Source organism: Triturus cristatus, chromosome 4_2 (assembly GCF_964204655.1).
Source record: "Triturus cristatus chromosome 4_2, aTriCri1.1, whole genome shotgun sequence".
In the NCBI taxonomy this organism is placed as follows: domain Eukaryota; kingdom Metazoa; phylum Chordata; class Amphibia; order Caudata; family Salamandridae; genus Triturus; species Triturus cristatus.
This window is the reverse complement of record NC_140586.1, coordinates 758,538,058-758,559,678: the sequence shown is the minus strand read 5'-3', so window position 1 is coordinate 758,559,678 and position 21,621 is coordinate 758,538,058. Positions and strand designations below refer to the sequence as shown.

At 42.2% G+C, this 21,621-nt stretch overlaps 1 protein-coding gene across 2 annotated transcripts in view; it reads right to left on the bottom strand.

Moving 5' to 3' along the window:
- Window positions 1-19,060: 19,060 nt before the first annotated feature.
- The window catches only part of BEND5 (BEN domain containing 5), a 125,788-nt gene continuing 123,227 nt past the window's right edge, over window positions 19,061-21,621 (bottom strand). For both annotated transcript variants that reach the window (XM_085602662.1, XM_085602661.1), the window contains exon 8: window positions 19,061-19,217. In XM_085602662.1, coding sequence (XP_085458788.1) covers window positions 19,093-19,217 — 125 coding nt within the window. In that variant the 3' untranslated portion in view covers window positions 19,061-19,092. The remainder of the gene's footprint in view (window positions 19,218-21,621) is intronic.

Here is a 21,621-nt window from a genome sequence, read left to right as displayed (position 1 = left end):
CCTGCGACTTAACATCCATTGTTCTGCTGTCTTATCTTGTCTGGTGCGTTTTACTCATCACAAATAGAATTCACCTACTGTAGCAAGAGAAAGAAGACAGGTGGACCTTTGCTCTTTACGGTTTCAGAAGCCTGAGCGTCCATGTTGGAATAGAAGAGGTTACGGTGCATTAGGCAGGAACCAATAGACAGGCCCGAATACCCTGGGCACACGAAAATCAATATGTTATGTTGACCAGACACTGGCACAGAAAAGAAAAAGATTACAATTACAATACAGAAAAGAATTATATGCCCATAGTAATACATTTTGACAAGACTAAGAAGGATTGTTTCATTAAAACACAAAATAGGTAGCTCTTTGATTTCAGCCTTTTTTAGCAACTATTCGAACAATTAAAAGCCCCTATTAATCTTTCTGTTACGATCCGGGTTCTATCAATGGCTTGCACTTTAAAAATGTTCTCCTTTCTCTTTGTTAACGACCACATCAATACAATTGTAGAGGTCTTTAAAACTTTAATATGCCGCAGGGAAGATGTCTGCGACCTTTAGAGCACGCCCTTGCTGAGTCTGGGACTGGTGGTGGCACGGATACAGAGCAGGCTCTAACTCTAACTGCTGCTGTCTCTCGAAAGCCTTTCCCTTGCTGCCATGTTCTGGCCGAAGCTTGCCCTAAATGCCACACACTGGCAATTCATCACTTTATTGTCTTGTACAAACAGTAGAGAGGCCCGGGACTTTACGAGAATAACAGCTGGCTAGATGGCGCAAATTACCAGACCCATTACTGAGCATAAACAACAACTTTACTTGGTGAGTTGTGCAATATGAAAAACGGTCCTTTAATACAATAACAAAATACCCCACCAATACCAGCTGTAAACTTCTCACACCCCACACTTAAACCTATTTTTATTGAAAATACTTTCCCATTCTGCAACTCATCCCAGCTAAACGACTAGAAAAATACTACAACGGATTCAGAACTCGGCTGCCAGACTACTCTTACATAAAAAGCCACATGACCATATCCCCCCTGCCTTGAAAATCCTGCATTGGTTACTGGTTGCCAGAAGATCCACGTTCAAGCTGCTTTGTATCGCCCACAAAGTGATACACGGAACAGGACTGCACTTTATCGAGAATAAGATCACCAAACACATTCAACAAAGGAACCTCCCTTTAGAGTTGTACCTCGCCTCAAAATCCCAACATATCAGAAAAAAGCCATGGGAGGCACACCCTTCTCTGTTCAAGCAGCAAAACTATGGAACTCTTTACCCCCAAACATAAGATCCACGGATAACCACCTTATATTCAGAAAACTACTCAAGAATTGGCTCTTCCCCACATAACCACCATACGCAAACAGAAATATACAGAATATCCCTCTGTATACAGGCATTTATTTGGACTATAGGTATGTACCTACATATGTGCATAGCTTTGTATAAACGTGTATAATAATTATGTTTTTAATATAGATATTCATTAGTTCTGCTTAACAAATGTACATATTACTGATAGTTACATTATTCTATGTTTTTAGCATGTATATAATTGACTGCATAAATAAGTAATTCTTGTATCAATTATCAAACACTGAATCACAAAAAATAAAATAAATACATTAACTTAAAGTACAGCACTTGAAAGACAGACTTTATTAAATGCATCTTTAATCTACATATACTAACTCCCTTATGCATATATATACCTTCCATGTGCTTATGTGTATATATATATATTCTTCTAATTCAGCATATCCAATGCACTACCCTATTTCTCACCCTATACCGCTCTCAATATAGCCTCTACCTTCTTCCACTCTCTTATTCATCCCAAACCCATACCACTACTATGACCCCCAAAATAACCCTTTATAGACTCCTCCCTCCTCTACCTCTCCTTGCATCATCTCATTCCTCTTTCACTATTCAGATCTCCCAAACAAGCCTTTCTAAACCCTTACCTCTGACTCATCCCCCTCCACCTCCCTTTTACTCATCCCAAACCCCTACTGCTTTGAACTCAAAAAATAAATGTTCTAGACCCTTCCCTCTAACACTCCACAATTTCATTTCAATACAAAAAGCAGAATAACATGTCCACCACTCAAATTAATGTCATATTTCCCTATACTAACTCCCCTCCACCTCCCCTTTACTCACGCCAAACCCCCTCCTATGTCTATGAACTCCAAAAAAAAAAGATACAACAGTAATTAAAAAAAAAAACATCTAGACCCTTCCCTCTTCCTTCTCAATCCAAATATCTGACAAACATATCCACCATTCAAATTACTTTCATATTTCACTATACTAATTCACCACTAATCTTGTACGGATACCGGAGTAGCGTGCAACTCGCCGAAAAAGCACTTCAACACCTTGTCAGGGGTAGCAAGCGCTATATAAGTGCAAACCTTTTTCCCTCTCATATCCCTTGTCTATCCTTCTCAATCCAAATAACTGACTAACATATCCACCACTCAAATTATTTTTATATTTCACTATTCTAATTTACACTAATCCTTTATGGGTTCCGGAGTAGCGTGCTACTTGAAAAGTGCTTTGATACCTTGTCAGGGGTAGTAAGCGCTATATAAATGCAATTACAATTAGCCATAGTTGTTAATCATTCATGCATCCATCCATACCAAGTCATATTTTGAACTTTTACCACTGCACCGTTGTATGTTTTCAATATAGTAATACATTTATTGAAGTTGCATAAAACAAACACAACATTGCTCTGCAGATGTGTGTAATAGACTTTCACACATCACCCACATTAGCTAAACAATTATAAGGTCCCAAAGGCGAGATGGAATACATTGAAAATGCTTGCTTATATTGGCAAAAGCCCAGATCATCCTCAGACAACAAAGTTTTACAAAAACCAAGGCAAACAAAAGAAGGGCTGGCAAAGCTGGTAGCCAAAGCAGTCCAATTCGCTTTGCCAGTGCTTGTTAAAAATCCTGCCGTTGTTTGAAGTCACAAGTGCTCCCTGGTCAGCGTATTCGTTATTGGCTATATTTTGGGAGGCAGCTGCATTTTCCATTTGAACTGATCCTAGGCGAGTGAGAGTCCGGCGAGGAAGCTCTAAGAAACTCTGTGGCAGCCAATAACAGAGAGATAAGTAGCAATGGAAAAGTACTAGTGTAAAAATGATACTCAGCATTCCAGTATAGACAGTGGAACTGTTTTAATAGGTAAATGCACGGTTAACAACGCTAGCCAATCGGATACGGAGCATGTTTTAATTGAGGGATCGGAGAGAGATTAGCATGTCACCCCTTTGCGAGGCACTGTGTCTGTAAACACTAATCAAAACTGCCGCAAGCTGACTGGACGCATCATGCTCACCACGCGTGAAGTCAGCAAATTCTCTTGGAAATGGACGCATGTTCCAAAGATCCTTCTGAATTATACAGTGCTGCAGATGTTTCAGAGCAAAAAAGGACAAGCCGCGCGCTTCAAATCCTGACTAGCCGCGTTTAAAACTGCCAGTGCTGGCAAACGCTTAAAGCACAGAGACTTGAATCTGATGAAGTTGGAAAATTTTACGAAAAATGTACAACCTTAATATAGAAATGTGTCTTAAAGTTAACATAAATGCGTAATAAAATAGATGTTAGGAAAATGTGCTTTCAGTAAACGAACAAAAGTGATAATGCTGCATATTTCTGCAGAAAGCTCTCATTTCTATTGTTCTCGCATTGCTAGGCCTCACTATTGTTTTATTCTTCTCTATCCCTTTAAGAATATAAATGCTTTCGAAAAAGATGAATAAATGTTTTAACTGAATTGTAGAACCTGACCACATATGAAATGTGCGGTTTCCTCAAAATGGTATCGCTCTTTTCCTCATACCATATGATTGCACTGAATTTAAATTGGTTCGTCTGCCACATATTTATAATGAATAAGTGTATTAATGAAAGAAAATGCAGTTTAAATTTCGTGATCTAACCAAGACATATCAGATTTAAATGTTTCATTGGATAGAACTGCTCATTGTCATGTGATAGGACACTAAGTAGCTAGTAGGCTTGCAAAAAGGTTCTCATGAGAACCTTCGTAGATTTATCTTTTTGTGATAAGCTGTAGCCACATCTGAGTGACTTCATATTGACATGGATGTTTACCGTGGGAATCGAGGATAAAGACGACGAACCGTCTGAAAATCTTCTTCCATTGGATGTTGATGACATATTTGCCTGTTTTTGCAACATGTTTAGTGGCTTTTCTATATAGTACATGGTCCTAGCTAGCCAAGGCATTCTATACACTCCTTCCCTGACATGCCCCTCAGCATTGTATGGTGTTAGCTCAAATTACCGTAAGGTATTGCTATTGGTGACTTTCTTCGATTATCCTTGCTCTAAGTGAGGAGACTTTCTATACCCTATGACAATCATAGCTACTGCTGTGTTTCTTTCCTTCTACCTTTCTTAACGGTTGCTACTGCAACTGTTTGGAGAACTCGGCTGAGTCTCTGGAACTACCTTTATGGGGGGTTTTACCTTTCTTAGTTATCTGACTTTGCTCTAGAATTTACTTGCTCTTTTCAAAAGAGAACTCTTTATGGGTTCTTGTTAGGATAGGACAGGCCCTTTAGTTTAGAATAGGGACTACATTCTGAATGGAACATACTGTTATTTTCTATGCTTTGCTAACCAAACATTTTTTTTTTAAAATCTGTAATTGTTCTATTTGACTAATTAGAATAAAAAGAACAAATCCCGACTAATCTCTTAAAGCGAAAATAAACTTTTGAAACATCACCAAACCTCTCTTTATAGACTGAACCTCAAAGGCAAATAATGACTATCTTCTGTGATGCTCTTTTAGAAATTGGGGTCTCTAGTTGGCAGAGATATGCACCTTTGTCCAAGTAGGGCCCCTTCCTTCTAGACAGGGTAAGGTCATTACACACTTTAGATAACCCCTGCTCACCCCCTTGGTAGCTTGGCACGGGAATACAGACATAGGCAAAGTCTAAAGTATTTGTACCCAAACAAACAGTAAAACAGTGAAAACACTACAAATGGACACCAAACCAGCTTAGAAAAATAAAGTATCTTTATCTAAACCAAACAAGAACAAAGCGACCAAAATCCAACACACAAGTATCAAAATATGACTTTTAGAACCGTTATCTCAAAAACAGCACTTGTAGAAACAAATAGCTCCGCCTGGGGAGATTACGACATCGTAGGTGCACGGAGTCACAGGGAACCCCAAACAGTACGTTGGAAAACGAAGTCTATGGACGATGCACAGCATCGTGGAGGTGAGGCATCGGTGCCGATGTTGAGGCCGGTTCCCTGGTTGACACCAGGGAGGCGAGGCACTGTGTCCGTAAAGAGGCGAGGCGTTGAGTCCAGGGCAAGGGAAGTTAGGCGGTGGCGGCAGTGAGGTGGTTCCGGTGAGGTGATGCGAAGTCAAAGAGTTCATGAAGTCACCCTTGTTGGTTAGTGGCTCTGCGATAATGGGATGCTGGCGCTGGAGTGAGTGCTGGCATCGAGAAGACTGATAACAGCAGGCGTCGGCAGGCATCGGAGCTGCTGTGCAGGTGGGGCGTTGCATCGTGCACTTCACAAGTGGTGCCCCCGGCCTCAGTGCAGTTTGCGGTGTCACTGACAGCGGTGCTGACAGCGTCGGGAGTTGTTTTTCTTGCTTTGCAGCAGCAACCACACAATCCTCAGAGCCCAGTAATTGGAATTGGCATCCTTTTGAACACAGGAGTCCACAGGGGAGACCAGGTGCTGGTCAGTGGGTTGCAAGTGAAGTCTTTGTGTCCCTGAGACTTCAGAACAGAAGGCCAGCACACCCAGGCCCTTGGAGATTCTTCTTCAAGCAGGTTCATAGCAAAGTTCCAGTATTTGTCCTCTCCTTGGCAGAAGCAGCAGAGTTTCCTCTTGAGTCCAGAAGTGATCTAATTCACTGGGGTTTAAGGTCCAATATTTGTACCCCATTTTCTCTTTGTAGCAAGGGTCTCTGAGCCGAGTACAAACCGGTTTTGTCCTCTCTGGTGCAGCGTGACAGCAAAAGGTGGAGAGAGCATTGTGCGAAGGAGACTGAGCCTACTGAGGTGCAAGTGAAACTCCTCTCACCACTCTAAATGCAGAAATCACTATTTAGCCCAGCTAAGAGTCACCCAGGAAAGGCAGGACACACCTCAACCCCTCCTGTGGATGTCTACAGTGACTGCACATCCTCAGCTGATGTCACTCCAAAACCAGACCATCAATGCACAAAACAGCAGAGGCACACAGAACGGTTAAATAAGAAAATGCCTACTTTCTAAAAGTGACATTTTCAAAGACACAATTTAAAAACCATCTTCCTAAAAAGAAGTGTTACTAAATTCTGAGTTCAGAGAGCCTAAACTCCACTTCTCGATCTTGTCCTGATAGAAAGTTATACTTGTAAGATGTGACAAAGCAACTCCCATGTTGGCCTATGGGACAGATAGCCTTTCAGTAGTGAAAAACTAAATTGGCAGTATTTCACTATCAAGACATGTAAAACACACCAGTACATGTCCTACCTTCTACAATCACTGCACCCTGCCCATGGGGGTACTTCGGGCTTAACTGAGGGGTGCGTTAAATGTAAGAAAAGGGAAGTTTGCGGCCTGGCAAGTTGATGCATTTGCCAGGCTGACATGGCAGATTACAAACTGCGTGCAGACACCACACTGGCAGGTCTGAGATACCTTTACAGGGCACTCACGTGGGTGGCACAATCAGTGCTGCAGGCTACTAGGGACTTACCAGTAAATCAAATATGCCAATCATAGATAACCAATCATAACAATTTACACAGGGAGCACTTGCACTTTGAAACTGATCAGCAGAGAGAAAGTGCCAAGGATACCAAGGCTAACATGCTCCATTCTAATATGGTGGCAAAGATTCATCAACTTAGGAAGGCGCGGAAATTCCAGGTTCTTGATGTAAGTATTAAGGTGATGTTACTTGTGGAAATATTTATACGATTTCCATGCTCACAAATCCCTGAACGACTTTCACACCAGCATGCTCAGTACCCTCTTCAGAGTGGTGGTACATGGAGTGAAAAGTGAGCAAACCTTCATAAGTTTGCATGTGAAGGATGATTCACGGAGGCAGCTACAAGTACTGTACACCCTCATAATCAAAGATGCAGGTTTTAGAGGAGCAAGTTGTGCAAAAGCCAGGAAGGTTCCCTTGACAAAAGTTTGACTATAGGGTCTGTCTGCCACTAAACTACCTGTGGGGCCTTTGGATGCCCCTTTCTGAGGTATCACAAGGGCCAATGAACCTAAAGTGTGTGTAAGTTTGCAACTTGCAGAAATGAGTGTAATTCCCCCAAAGACTGTACACCGTTTTTACCACAGTGTAGGGAATTATCCTCACACACAGGAAAATAGGGATCTGTTATGTGCAGGTCCTGAGGAAAGCCACAAGACCTGTCTTGGGCTAAGGCGGCTGAAACATGTAGACCTCTCTTTATTTGGATGCAGGGGTCCACTAATCTGTCCTCACAGGCATCTTCCTTGTTTTTAACCTTGCCCAATCAACCTAAGATTGAATAAATTGCACCAGAATACTTAAAGTAATTTTATATAAGACAGATTCCGCTATCAATACCCCTTGTAATGCCTCCCTTCTTCGGAAGGTTGAGCCTGTCTAGACACAATAGGTGTTTTTGGTGAGGACTCGATAATGAAGCATGCCGCTTAAAACAAGATGGGATTCCCTGGTTTGGAAGGATGATGATTGGCCTCACTCCCCAATGATTATCTGTTTGCATCTGGAAGTTGAGTGGATCCCCTCTAAATACTTCTACCTCCCTCGTTTGATTTTATACACCCTTGTAATCAGCCTTCCAATGCAACATGAGAAGACTATTAATTCAGCAAAATCTTGAAAAGGAAATGTGTGCCTTTTTCCCCCTGTTGGACTAAAGCTATTCTTGTGTCTTTATATTTCTCATCTTGTCTAATAATAATAATGTATTTCGGTCACTTGTATATTGTCCATGGAAAGGATAGATATGCTTTCTAATTCATGCAGCAGCCTTGTTTCATATTATTGTGTATCTTCTTCTATGACTTTTAAAGCAGATTTTCCACATCACTTCTAACAGGTCCCAAAAAATCTTCCTGATCCATTGACACTCTTCCTTGAGAATCAATAGCTATATTTTATGAGGTTCTCCCAAAAGCAGATTGCATGTGGCACAGGAAGGACTCAGTGCAGCTACAGGCAGGCGCTTCATTGTATAATCTGCACTCTGCAGGAGGTTATGCATAGACTCACAGAGCTGTGTAAAGTTGGCTGATGCAAGGGATGCACACCTGGAATGTCTAGTGAGGGGCCGGCAACTCCATTGCTATGTTTCGCTTACAGAGGACACACTGGTTTCAAAGCCCAATTACCATCTACTCTGAAAGCATGTGACTACAATGTAGGCCCCTGTGTATTGAGAGATCTCCCTCTCACACCGACAGCACAGAGCATGGGGAGGGTGAGGGAACACCCAGAGGGTGGTGAGATGAAATTGGCAGGATGCATACCTCAGACTCAGAAGGTTCTACCTCTTGAAATGAGGTGCATTTTGCTTATTAAGTATCAATTGACAAGACTATGTGATAACGCGAGTGATCCTCCTTGCAGATAAATGTATTGATTTGAATCCCCCTTCTTCTACATATGCTCTATTGTCAATTATAATGCATTTAGCTCAAATTGAATGGCAGCATGACTTGTATGTATTTACAAACGTGCTGACTAAATCATATATATTGAGAACATGATCAATATCAATTATTTATTGCCTAATGACAATCAGAATCGTTCTGTTTGAACTAATCCATTTGGGAATGGCAAACCTTGTCCTTTAAGGCTGGTGTGTGATTGTTAAGACGTTATAATGGTGAGAAATCTTTTTGATGGATGTGATCAAAGAAGCGTGATAAAGGAGCAGTCTTCAGGTTCCACCTAGTGCTGGTGACAAATTACTGCGAAAGCCCAAGAAATGGCTTGTGTATTATTACCTGAGTACTATATATTCTTGCACTGTTCCTGGTAGAATTGTTGTTGGTAACAATTTTTTATTCTCTTTGGGATCTTACCATGAAAGATAAGTAAAAGTTACAAGTTAACAGAAAACAATGACTGTCCTAACACCTAGCGAGAGGGTCTAGCAGAACTGGACCAGGAGCCACAATCCTATCAGCTCTTGAAAATGAAATGTTTTAATACTATTTACACAATACACATACAACAATATGTAATTCCCACTCATTCGAAGTACACCAAACCCCACCCATTCTCTGCATCAGAGATGAGATTCAGACTATGTTACTGGTCGCCGAAGTGCTAGCATGTCTACAAAATGACTCTTACACTTCTTCCCCTATTTCTTCCATTTCAGGCCCAATGGCTCTCACCTCAAGTACTCCTATCATTTCCCATAACCTTTGCCTTACCCATTTAACCAGATCTCTCTCTTCCTACCATCATGATAAAGTGGGCCAACCGTTCCCCTCAACTGGGCATTGCTCAGTACGTTCTAGTTATAGTCCTACTCTATAAATCCAAATATACAACCCACAGGAAGCTGTCATGCACAAGACACAGCCAAGTCATTTTTAAAGATCAAACAAATCTCATTTATACATGAATTCAATGTGAAATTGATGTTGGAAGGACCTCAAGAAGAGACCTCTTTCGTCAACAGCAACATGTATAGGTATGTAAGACTATATATCCAATTATAAAGCAATAGCACTTACAGAACAAGTGACATCTTCTTTCTCATAATGAAGGCTATCAGAGCAATACACTTTGTGTTGAAGATGAATTAGTCTAAAGAGTTTTGAAGGTATGTTGCAATTATCAGTAAAAACGTCTGGATTCTAGATCTGGCCAAGTTTGTAATGAGTTAATCGCCCTTGAGTCGCTATATAACCTGAAGTGAGACCTGACAGATGATGAGGATCTAGATCTGTTTTAGTGCTGAATAATTAATTAGTAGCTTTTTCTGCAAAATTGTGCAGAAGATCATGATGGAATTCCACAAAAGTCATTACGCAGGATCCCTGTCTTTGTGAATCATCTTTGAGTCCTGCATGCATGCATTTGGTCCAGATTCTACCTGGACGGCAGTACAATACTACAGATTTATAAAACAAGCTTCTAGAAATGATGCAGTCAGCTTCAAAACAACATCTATCCGCCGTCTATGGAGTTAAGTAACAAGAATTGAAGCTCCTGACTGACCCTATGGATAACTCTAGTCAATTCTCAGTGGTATAATACTCATCGCACAAAAACCTCTTCAATTTTAGGTGTCTTAGAAAAAATTGCACAGCAATGGACAATTAAAATCTTACAACAATTAAAGTTGGGTGGCTTCAATACATCAGACATGCAGACCCTATCCCTGCCATAGCAGTTACAAAAACGAAGTAGTGTGCAACAAGACAGAAGAGACAGTTTCATTTTTCAAGAGGATTTGGTGGTCGACTATATCAAAGGTGACCGACAGATTAAGCAGTATAAGAACCGTAGTTTGGCCGCGGTCCACCCTCAGCCGGAGTTCATCCATGGCAAGGAGTAGGGTTGTCAGAGTCCCATGCCCTGGCCTAAAGCCGAACTGTTTCTCCTCTAAATGAGAGTAGTTTTTCAAATAGCAGGACAACTTCCAACTAACAAAGTGATTAAGTATTTTTACTGGGAAAGGAAGGAGTTAAATCGGCCTGTAATTACTGAGAACCAGGGGATTTGCCATTGGTTTTTACAGCAGAGGGGTGACCATAGCCTTCTTCCAGCTCCGTGGGACTGTGCCCAACTCCAACGATTGGTTAAAGATCTGCAGTGTGGAGGGATTCAGCTACTCTGACAACTCTTTCCATACACTATGTGATAGAGGGCCAAGAAGAGAGCCTGATGAGGTGGACAGTGCAATGTACTGAAAAGCCTCCTCAGAACTGAGTCTAAAATGTCGAACTTGTAACAGTAATTATCTAGAGGATTTGGCCTATTGTGTAATTTGATAACATTTGGTGCCGTTTCTTCGGTATTAGAGGAAACTGAAGTGACTGATTCCGTACTTCCATCTGGATATGGTTCAATCTGATCCATCCCTGTCGGTTCAAGGGGGACTCCAACATCCTTCAAAATCTTGCCGATCTTCTTCTCAAAGCACGTGTCCAGGGATGGCATTTTAAACTTTTTACTCGTGGCATAGGTGTACCCGCCGCTGTCACTACATTCTCCAGAATCCTATGGGGCTATTTGCTAGTATGACGAGCGGTGTGCGACCCACTTCGCATTTTGTATTTAAAGCTCCCTGAGCTATGGGTTGACGAGCCCGGATCCCGCACCCGCGCGCCGTGAGAGGTACTATACCTGATAATTTTTGGCAGTCTACAGCACCCCGCATACGTACCTGCTCCCTGCTGACGAGAGGCAATTACCTCGAAACACGTGTCCAGGGATGGCATTTTAAACTTTTTACTCGTGGCATAGGTGTACCCGCCGCTGTCACTACATTCTCCAGAATCCTATGGGGCTATTTGCTAGTATGACGAGCGGTGTGCGACCCACTTCGCATTTTGTATTTAAAGCTCCCTGAGCTATGGGTTGACGAGCCCGGATCCCGCACCCGCGCGCCGTGAGAGGTACTATACCTGATAATTTTTGGCAGTCTACAGCACCCCGCATACGTACCTGCTCCCTGCTGACGAGAGGCAATTACCTCGAAACACGTGTCCAGGGATGGCATTTTAAACTTTTTACTCGTGGCATAGGTGTACCCGCCGCTGTCACTACATTCTCCAGAATCCTATGGGGCTATTTGCTAGTATGACGAGCGGTGTGCGACCCACTTCGCATTTTGTATTTAAAGCTCCCTGAGCTATGGGTTGACGAGCCCGGATCCCGCACCCGCGCGCCGTGAGAGGTACTATACCTGATAATTTTTGGCAGTCTACAGCACCCCGCATACGTACCTGCTCCCTGCTGACGAGAGGCAATTACCTCGAAACACGTGTCCAGGGATGGCATTTTAAACTTTTTACTCGTGGCATAGGTGTACCCGCCGCTGTCACTACATTCTCCAGAATCCTATGGGGCTATTTGCTAGTATGACGAGCGGTGTGCGACCCACTTCGCATTCTTCTCAAAGAAGTCAGCAAGATTATCGCGGAGATCTTGTGAAGGAGTTATTTCGTGATTTTGACACTCAGGGTTAGATGGATCACGAAGTATGTCAAAGACGTTCTTTGCGCTGTTAAAGGTCATAATAGTGGTGCCACAGTATTCAGCCTTTGCTTTACCTACTTCCCTTTTATATTCATTCAGAGAGTACTTTCAACATTTTTTATCCTCTTCTGAATACGACCTCTGTCATTGACTTTCAAGTATTTACAGTCTTGCTTTAATGCTTTTAGGAACGTGCTATACCTCGGGCCGATGGTTGGCGATGTGTTTTTAGGTTAGTGAGGGTTATTTCAGCATCAAATGTTTCTAAATACCCTCTTCGAGGCCAGAACAATTTTCCTCCACCAACCTCTTAGAGTTAAAGATATTAGAAAGAATAAAAACCGGCCTGTGTGTTTGCCTAGTTTATACCTGGCCCTGCCTTTCCTTGCTATGGTGGAGCCTGACTTCAGAATATGAGGTTCTTTTAGATTAAAGAGGAAGGCTATTAGTGTATGGTTGGTCCAGCACAGGGAAGAGGTTTAAGGTGATGTTCAGGGTGCCTGGGGGTCTATAGCAAAGAAGAGAACACGCAGCCCATTTCTGACGCTGTCATGTGCCAGCCGAACTACGGAACCAGTCTTTACCTAGAGACTCCAAAAATTGCTAAACATTCAAACCGTGGAACCCAAGACAGCTCCTACATCATTACTGGTGGGAATGAGTTGGACCAGAGTGAGCACTCAAGTGGTTACCCATAGCCAGATGTCCTGCTTTCAGAGCTCTATGGGCCATCTCGTCCACAGGGACATCCATGGCAAGGGCCCAAGTAGATCCAAGAGGAGTTCCAAAAACATTCACATAAAAAACACAACATTCAAGTCTAGCACCTCAGATGATCATACTACCAAAAGAAGAAACACATAGGTGGTACTTCCTTCTCTATGCAAGATGCAAAATGTTGAAACTCCTACCCATTGAGAAGGAACTCACACTATCACCTGGAATTGAGGAAGCAAGTGAAGGTCCCAAACAAGTGATGAAGAGTTACATCTACCAATAAACAGTCTAGAAATGTATGTACATCACAAATATCAAGATCATATCCGTCCAAAAACTAGACGTATTGTTGGTTAGGAATGGCAGGCAATATTGCATGCACAACTGTTGCAAATGGTACTCCCCATGTTGACCGTCAGTGTCTGTCGTTAAGATAAGGCTGCTGCAACGCAGCTTAAGTGAGGGAAACCTGGCTGGTTACATGTGAACACGTGTGCATACGGTTAAAGGCTGCAGGAGACTACAGCTGTGTGCAGCCTAGTAGCTGCACACAGGTAACCTGCCTGTGGCAGTTTTAAACTATAAATTTGACTTATGAAAATGCCCCTTTTGACTGGCCTAAACCTTCATTTTAAATATTAATAAGTCACCGCATGTAGGCCTTATTACCCATAAAGGCAGTGTGCATGATATTTAAATGTAGGGCATGTAAGAAAAATTATTTTGAACATTTCCCAAAACTATTTTTAATGTAGCAAGGCTGGCTGCTGCCATAGGGAATCGTTTAGCAACATTGTTACATTTATTGAACGCTAAATTTGGATTGGTAGCAGCTAGAACAAAACATTCTTCCACCATTCTGAATTGGAATTTAAAGTCCTCTTTAATAGTGATGTCTAATTTTAAATAATTATTCTAGAAATGCCTTATTGTTTTAAAGAAAGCTAGCATTTTTCAGCTGAACAGTTCTGAGAGTTTGCAGCTGCCTGGGCTGGTGATGGCTCTCCCACTGGGAAATGTGTATTGGAGTAAGACATAAAAGGGCCTGGTTGTAGAGGGAAGTGGTTCTTCCTGACAGGATGACGGTAGAGGAGTTGGGCCCTCCCATGATTATGCTTCAAAAGGTCTTTCTCCAGCACATTCAAAGAGACCTGACACCTGACTTTTGTGTCACTAGCCAGGCGGGAGCTAAACCCAGGAAATGGGGAAGTTAGACAAAGTGGGAATTCCCCCACCCACAAACCGAACTGGGCATAAAGTGGCATTCCAGTACATGCAAGAGAGCAAGACCCAGGACCCAGACTGCGGAAGCACCCAGGAAACCTGGAAGAGTAAGCCCCCGATGCCCTAATGGACTGGGGACTCAATCCATAGCTGGCCCCAGGACTAGTGGGTCTCTCAAACGGCCAGTGTTGCTGGTCACGTTAAGTGTCCAGAGGACCAGTTGGGCTGAGACTTGGCTTCCACAGCCCCCCAGATGCCCTTAAAGACAGCTAAGAGGCCATGGGGTCTGTGGAGGACACAGCATAGGAGAGGCACAGCAGAGGAGAAGGCTGGCGCAAGGAGCAAATTAAGCCAAGTTCCTGCAGAGTTCTCCCCTCATTAGGCCAGGAGGCCTGCTGAAAATGTGACTGGTGGTTAGAGGCATCAGGAGTAAAAACAAACCCAAGATTGTCTAGATCAGCCCAAAGGTGGGCCGAGATATAGCTGCTTAAAGGATCTGACCTTTGACTTCTGAAAAAAAATAGAGCCCATGCGGCTCCACTGCAATCTAAAAGATTTACCCCGAGGCTGGGCCAGTGCACGGGGGTTGGCGCAAGATTAATTATTTTTTCCAAGGAGGGGGCATGCGTGCCCTCTCTGCAGAGTCCTATTAGACCCAACCCTATGCCGCGCTTTCATGGATGAGGCCTAGGACCCCATCCCAGGGCCCCAATGAGAGGAAGGGGGGAGTGCTGTCGCACCTCCCCCACACACATTGGCGTTGGGGTCACCCCTGGTCCCCGAGCACATATCTGGGGTCAGAGGGGTGGCCACCGCAAAACCATCACCCTGCCCACATGTAGTTGGTGGGGTCAATGTAATTGCTGATTTCCGCAAAAGCACCGCGACAAACTGCCAATGAAAAATGGATAGTTCCATGGAACTCTGGGGATTATTTTAAGTATTTTTCTTTCTTGTGGTGCCCCCAAAATGGACAGAGGCACCACCAACACATGTCAGAAAATACTTATGGGCCGCTGTAGCATAGCAGCCCCCTTTAAATAAATTTTTTTAAATTTAGATCCTATGCATTCTAGGTCTTAAAATGGAGAACCTGGTAGATTTTTCCTCATTTGTTCAAGTATTTCTATGGCTGGAGCTTTTGTTCTACAGTCTGGGGGTGCAGCAACCCCTTGTGGTTGGCCCTATAGCTGCAGTTATGTTGCCTAAATGTGTAAAAGAAAGATTTGAACACGGTATGTTGATTTTAAATGTTTTACTAACAGTTTATTGCTAACATTGATTTTTCACAGACATTGTAAACGCTTCATGGACAATAATGATCTTTTTATGATGAGCCCTTGCTTTATACTATTGATGTGGTGACCTTTGACAAAGCCAATAGGCTTGCCTTATATGTTATAAAACCAATAACACTGCATTATTTAAAGTGATACCCCCTATATTGTGTTGTTCAATTTGGGATGGGGGGGGGGGGGGTTTAGTACTGTGATTTGGGGCTCATGACTCAGGGGTCATATATGATTTAAGAATGTCACCTAAGGTATTATCTACCTCGTGTATAAATTCATGGGGGGGGGGGGAATGAGGAGAGAGAGAGAGAGAGAGAGAGAGAGAGAGAGAGAGAGAAAGAGAGAGAGAGAGAGAGAGAAAGAGAGAGAGAGAGAAAGAGAGAGAGAGAGAAAGAGAGAGAGAGAGAGAGAGAGAGAGAGAGAAAGATAGAGAGAGAGAGAGAGAGAGAAAGATAGAGAGAGAAAGAGAGAGAGAGAAAGAGAGAAAGAAAGAGAGAGAGAGAGAGAGAGAGAGAGAGAGAGAGAGAGAGAGAGAGAGAGAGAGAGAGAGAGAGAGAGAGAGAGAGAGAGAGAGAGAGAGAGAGAGAGAGAGAGAGAGAGAGAGAGAGAGAGAGAGAGAGAGAGATAAATGTACATTTCTTTTTCTAAAGAAAAGACACTGACTGGACAATCATTTACTGAGTGTTGTTATTGTGAGCCAGCGAATGGTGATTACCATCTCGGACCACCTTATCCGAGTAGGCATTGGACTGCTCTGCTTCAGAGAGAGTCAAGCACTACAACGAGGTGCTTGGATCCCAAGGAGGGGAAATTGTAGATCTATTGTTTGCACAGGCCTCACATCCTGCACAACCAATGACCCAATTTCTTACAACAACTACCTCTTGCCCTGCTATGGCTCACATACATGACATGATTGCAGAATCACAATAACTGTACTCAACTGCTCATCATGGACAACAGTAACACGCCTCCAAAATGGCTCACAGCCATATATCTCTATCGCTTTCAACCAAGGAAAATACTAAAACTAATTGATACAAAGTGCATGTCATTACCGGACGAAGCTCAATGATTAAAATTAGGATAGCAGCACCATTCTGTTTAATTGGGCAACACCAAAACGCTGTTCATGCAGACCACACTGCACTTCAACATTCTTCCAACCAAGCTACCAATACTCTAATGCACTTCAGCGGTCGCTTATGGCCATGGCACACTACTGAAATGGAAACACAATACAAAACAACCAATCCATGATCAAGGCACCTCTTTATTCATTGCTAATAGACCATGACTGAGTACCAAATCCATTTTCAGCCCAATACTTTCTTAATCCAGTTTAAGCACGTTTTCCTCTGGCCACTCGCCACTTCAAGCAGCAGTCAGCAGAGGGGAGAGGGCCACCTGCCAACAATGGCATAACATATGGATCCGCGTGCTATCCAACCATGTACATGACAGTTAATAGGGGAAAAAAGCGACAATCAGTTTAGAATGGGTATAAAAGGGAAGGACTACCCTATGCCATGTGATGCACACTCTTTTGTAGAAAAGAGATAATTGTGATGCCAATCTCATTGAAAACTGTTGGAAGCTTCACCATAAAAATATCTAATAAACAACCTCCTTATTAACGAACGGGGCCCAATCAGGCTCACAAGTCAGAGGCAATCCAAATGTAAGCAAAGCCTGAATTCAGACAGCAGAATCCAAGTCCGATCATTTTGAACAGTTCTCTTTCTGCGTGAAGATGTCACCCTGTTAAACCTTTAAAAAAGAACCCAGACAGTTGTAGGTATGGAGATCAACATCAACGCAAGCAGTATCAGCAAAGAGTGCACATGGCAATATACCATTTCCCTACATCTATATTTTCAGAGAGAAACCTGCTGACTACTTCAGCAATTATTAGGCATACAGACTCAAACCCTCTTGAATGAGCCAATAGTAGCAGGGTGTACATTAAGTGAAGTTAGGAGAGCATCACAAAGTCGTGTACTAATGCATTCGTGTGCCTGAATGAAGAAAATGAATTCCAATTTTTGAAATACAAATTGTTCCAAATATAAGATGCCCTGTGAGATTTTCATTCACTCTTGTTGTGATATTGGATTATCAACGTTCAATGAGTGTGTCAATATAAATAGGCAAAGGAACCTATAGAGGAAAACACCGTGCGTTAATCTTATATGGACTCACTGTATTTATTGATGATTGGTATCTTTCTATCCAGTCCAAAATAAATGTTATTTTAATGCCTGTTGAATACATAACGATATGTTGCGATCTACTGAACTCCCCACACTTTAGTATAATTAGTTTCATATGATAATGGTGATCTCAAAATAAGCCACAATGTTAACATAGTAACACGCAAGCGCATTATCATCAACTGAGATTACTCACCAGTAATCCAAAGCTTCGTCAATAGTATCTTCTATTAATTTCTAAACGTTTCAATAACCTTTCTTTTCATCGATGTCAAAACATATTTGAATTGCTAAATTCAAATATTCAAAAAGAAATTAGTACTACAAAGAATACATTCCAATCGAACACAATACATTTGTTACAAAATTACACCCAATCAGAATCACATTTTGCCACTCATGCCTTGAGAGTGTGGAAATCTCATTTTAGATTCCTACTGAAAATCGAAATACACAAAAAGTGTGCAGATAGGGATAATTCTCACAAGGGGGAATGTTGATCCTGCTACTGAAGGATCTTAAGAGAAGTATATTGTTAGAGCAGGTTATGTTGACAATATTAGTAGAATAGCAAGTACGGTGCCTTGTAGCAGATGTCACAATCAATGGTACATGAGCAGAAAAGACAAACCACATAAGACACGTGAAAGCGAACCAACTTTGTCACTGACAGAATTTTGGGGAAATATTTTCCAAAAGTAAAGATACAAAAAAATGACTCTACAGGAGAAAAAATACATTTTCGAATTTGCAAAAAAGAAAAGATCCCTGATAAAATCGAATTCTGAGAGAAAAATATAACTAAAATGGTAGAGGTGTGTTCAGAATTCCTTGCTTCACAGAGAAGAAACAAACTCCCCTGAAAGCAGTCTGCATTCTCTGAAAGCAGAATTCCTGGCAGCCTAAAAAGTCATAATTCATTCTTGTAAAGCGGTGAGCAGCTGCACCATTTCTTACTATGTCGTGTGCAAAGGAATTTGAAGTGAGGTTTTGACTGCCCCAAGGAATGGGATTCTAATAGGACTTACATTTCAAAAATTAAAAAGAAATAACAGAAATGTCAGACAGGCATGTCTTCTTTGTAAAATTAATTTGAATAAGAAGAATCTCCAGAATTAAAACTTGTTCTGAGAGATCATGCGTCTGATTATCAAAGAAGATCCTATGACGGATAAAACGAGTGGTTCTGTAAAAATAGTGCGCACCATACAAAGTTGGCAGATCTTCTACATTAGAACTTCAGAAACATGTAACCATAGACGAGGAAGTGAAATTAAATTGAGACATAAAGTGTATAACTGCCCAAATCGCCCTGGGTGACAGAAACAGAGGGGAATCAAGCACAAAGGCGTTAAAAAATAAGAACTTTTATTGCAAATTCATTTTTTGCGGCATTTATTGATGTCCATGATTTTCTCACAGATGTACTTGTTGACCTTGGAGAGTCTCTGTGCGATTTCTGTTTCATCCACTGTCTCTTGTGTTATTCTGTCATATACACATTCTGTGGATAGAAAAAGAAAGCAGGGCAACTGTTATATTGCTGTAGGTTAGACTGCATTCATGCTAAAACCGTAGACTGCACTGATTCTAGAAAATGAAAGCAGATGTGGTCAAGTGTCAATCAATCTATTTACGGAAGAGACAACAGTTCTGCAGCTGATTGTACTGTCCAACGTCAGAGGCGGGCATCAGTAAAATAGTGGTGACCTGAGAAGATCAGTGTGAGGAACTGGGTTGTTGGTTGAAGGGGTGAAACCATACTCAAGCAACAACCACAATCCTTGTCAGGGTGAACCACAACAATTAAAAAAAAATTACCTACGTTTAACCCTCTGGAAGCTTGGCACAAAAGCAGTCAGGCTTAATTTAGAGGCAATGTGTAAATTATTTATGCAGCACACACATAGTAATAAAAGTGAAAACACAACACAAGAAAAATTCCATAACAATTTAGAAAAACAATTAAAAATGTAATAAATTTTACACCAAAACCACAAAATCAGTAGATGCGGAGACATGCAATTTCAATGATTTATGGGAAGTACAGCATCTAAAGGCACAAAGTGTCCCTCACAGTTTTCTGGTGGTTCAAGAAAGGGTGAATGTCGCAAGTGCATGCCAATTGCGATGGTGCGTGGGGCAGATACAGGGACCCGGTCAGCAATGCTGAAAACTTTACCTTCTAAAGTCCAACGCAAAGAGCTCTGTTCACGTGGAGGAGGCCACAAGGAGCAGGGAGTGCAACATGGATGGTCATTACTGTAGCAAGAAGAGCAGAATGGGAGTTGCTGTAGTGCAATGATCCTGTCGGGCGCCCTGGATGGCCATTGCTGGAGATTTATATTAGCAGTCACTGCAGGCTATCGATGATGTACAGTGAAGTGCAGATCTCACGTTGGTGGTCATTGCTGGTGGTCGCAGTAGCACAAAGGGTCAGGGTCACTGGAGCTTTGCGCTGGCAGTCGTCAAGATATTGCCTGAAAAGACTTGTTTGCAATCATGGAGAGCCCAAAACTTCAGGATTTCTCCTTTTCTTCAAGGAGGAGCTCAACTGAGCCCCACACTAGGGATCCAGAACCGGGAAGGCGCCTCTTGGGTATCAGAAACTCACTACAGCAGAGGCCAGCTGGGCTCAGGCAAGTCCAATTGCAGGTCCAGTGCAGCAAATTCAGCTGGGCAGTTGCAGTAGGCCTCTGGAGCTTGCTATGCCCCTATAGATCAGAGCAGGAGGTCAGTCAGCTGACCCTTGGAGCCACTTTGACTGAGATAAATGGTGCAGGTCCAGTCTTTTCTCTTAGTAAGCAGGGCAGGCCTCAGGCAGCAGAACAGAACGGCTTCCTTCTATAGTATCCATAGGTCTAGGAGCGTATTGAAGAGTGAATCAGAGGGTCTTCTTTTCATACCTGGTGCCCACTTTGAAGTGGAAGAAGCTTCTGGAGTTTCCCCTGTATAGAGGTGTCTGGAATTTCCTGCCCCCTACAGAAGTGTCTGTAATTTCCTGGCTGCAGGCTCTCTAGGGCACAATAGGTTGGTGTGTAATCATGTGTGTGTGAGCAGGGTCAGTGCCTTTCAAGTTCAAGCTTCCCCTCCCAATCCTTCCATACATGGCTTATCCTGCAAACATCCAGAGTCTCTATTGTGATGCTGTCTAGGAGGAAAATAAAGGCCAACTACACCTAGTAACGTGACCCAGGAACAGCCTGCAGGCAACAAATGGATGGGACCAAAAATGGCAACTTTCTAAAAGTTACATTTTCAGAATTGTGACTTAAAATCTGACTTTATCCAGTAAAGAGGAGTTTAAATTAGAATTTCACAGACACCAAACATGACCTTCCTACTAAATGTTATCACTTATTAGATGTAATATGGTAACCTAATGTTATGATATGGGAGAGGTAGTCCTTGCAGTACTGCATAAATAAATTTAGGAATTTTTCACTAGCAGGACACGCAAAAGTTAAAACTACATGCTCAACTAAGTATTAAAAAGGAAGGTTAAGGCAAGGCAAACAGGTTTCTTTTGCCAGGTAAAATAGTAGTTAAAAACTGAAGTCACAGGCTGCAATGGCGGGCCTCAGATGTTTTAAAGGGCTACTTAAGTGGGTGGCAAAATAAGTGTCTCAGGCCCACTCATAGCATTTAATTTACAGGCCCTGGATACATGTATTACCACTTTATTAGAGACTTACAAGTAAATAAAATGTGCAAATTAGGCGTAAGCCAATTTTACCGTGTTAAAAGGAGAAAGCACAAGCAGTTTCGCACTGGTTAGCAGTAGTAAAGTGTGCAGAGTCTTAAAGGGCAACAAAAACGGGTTCACAACACAAGAAGAATAAGGCATACGTTTTGGGAATGACACTGTCGAGGGGGGAAAGTCCAACAAATGTGGCAAAGGACATTAT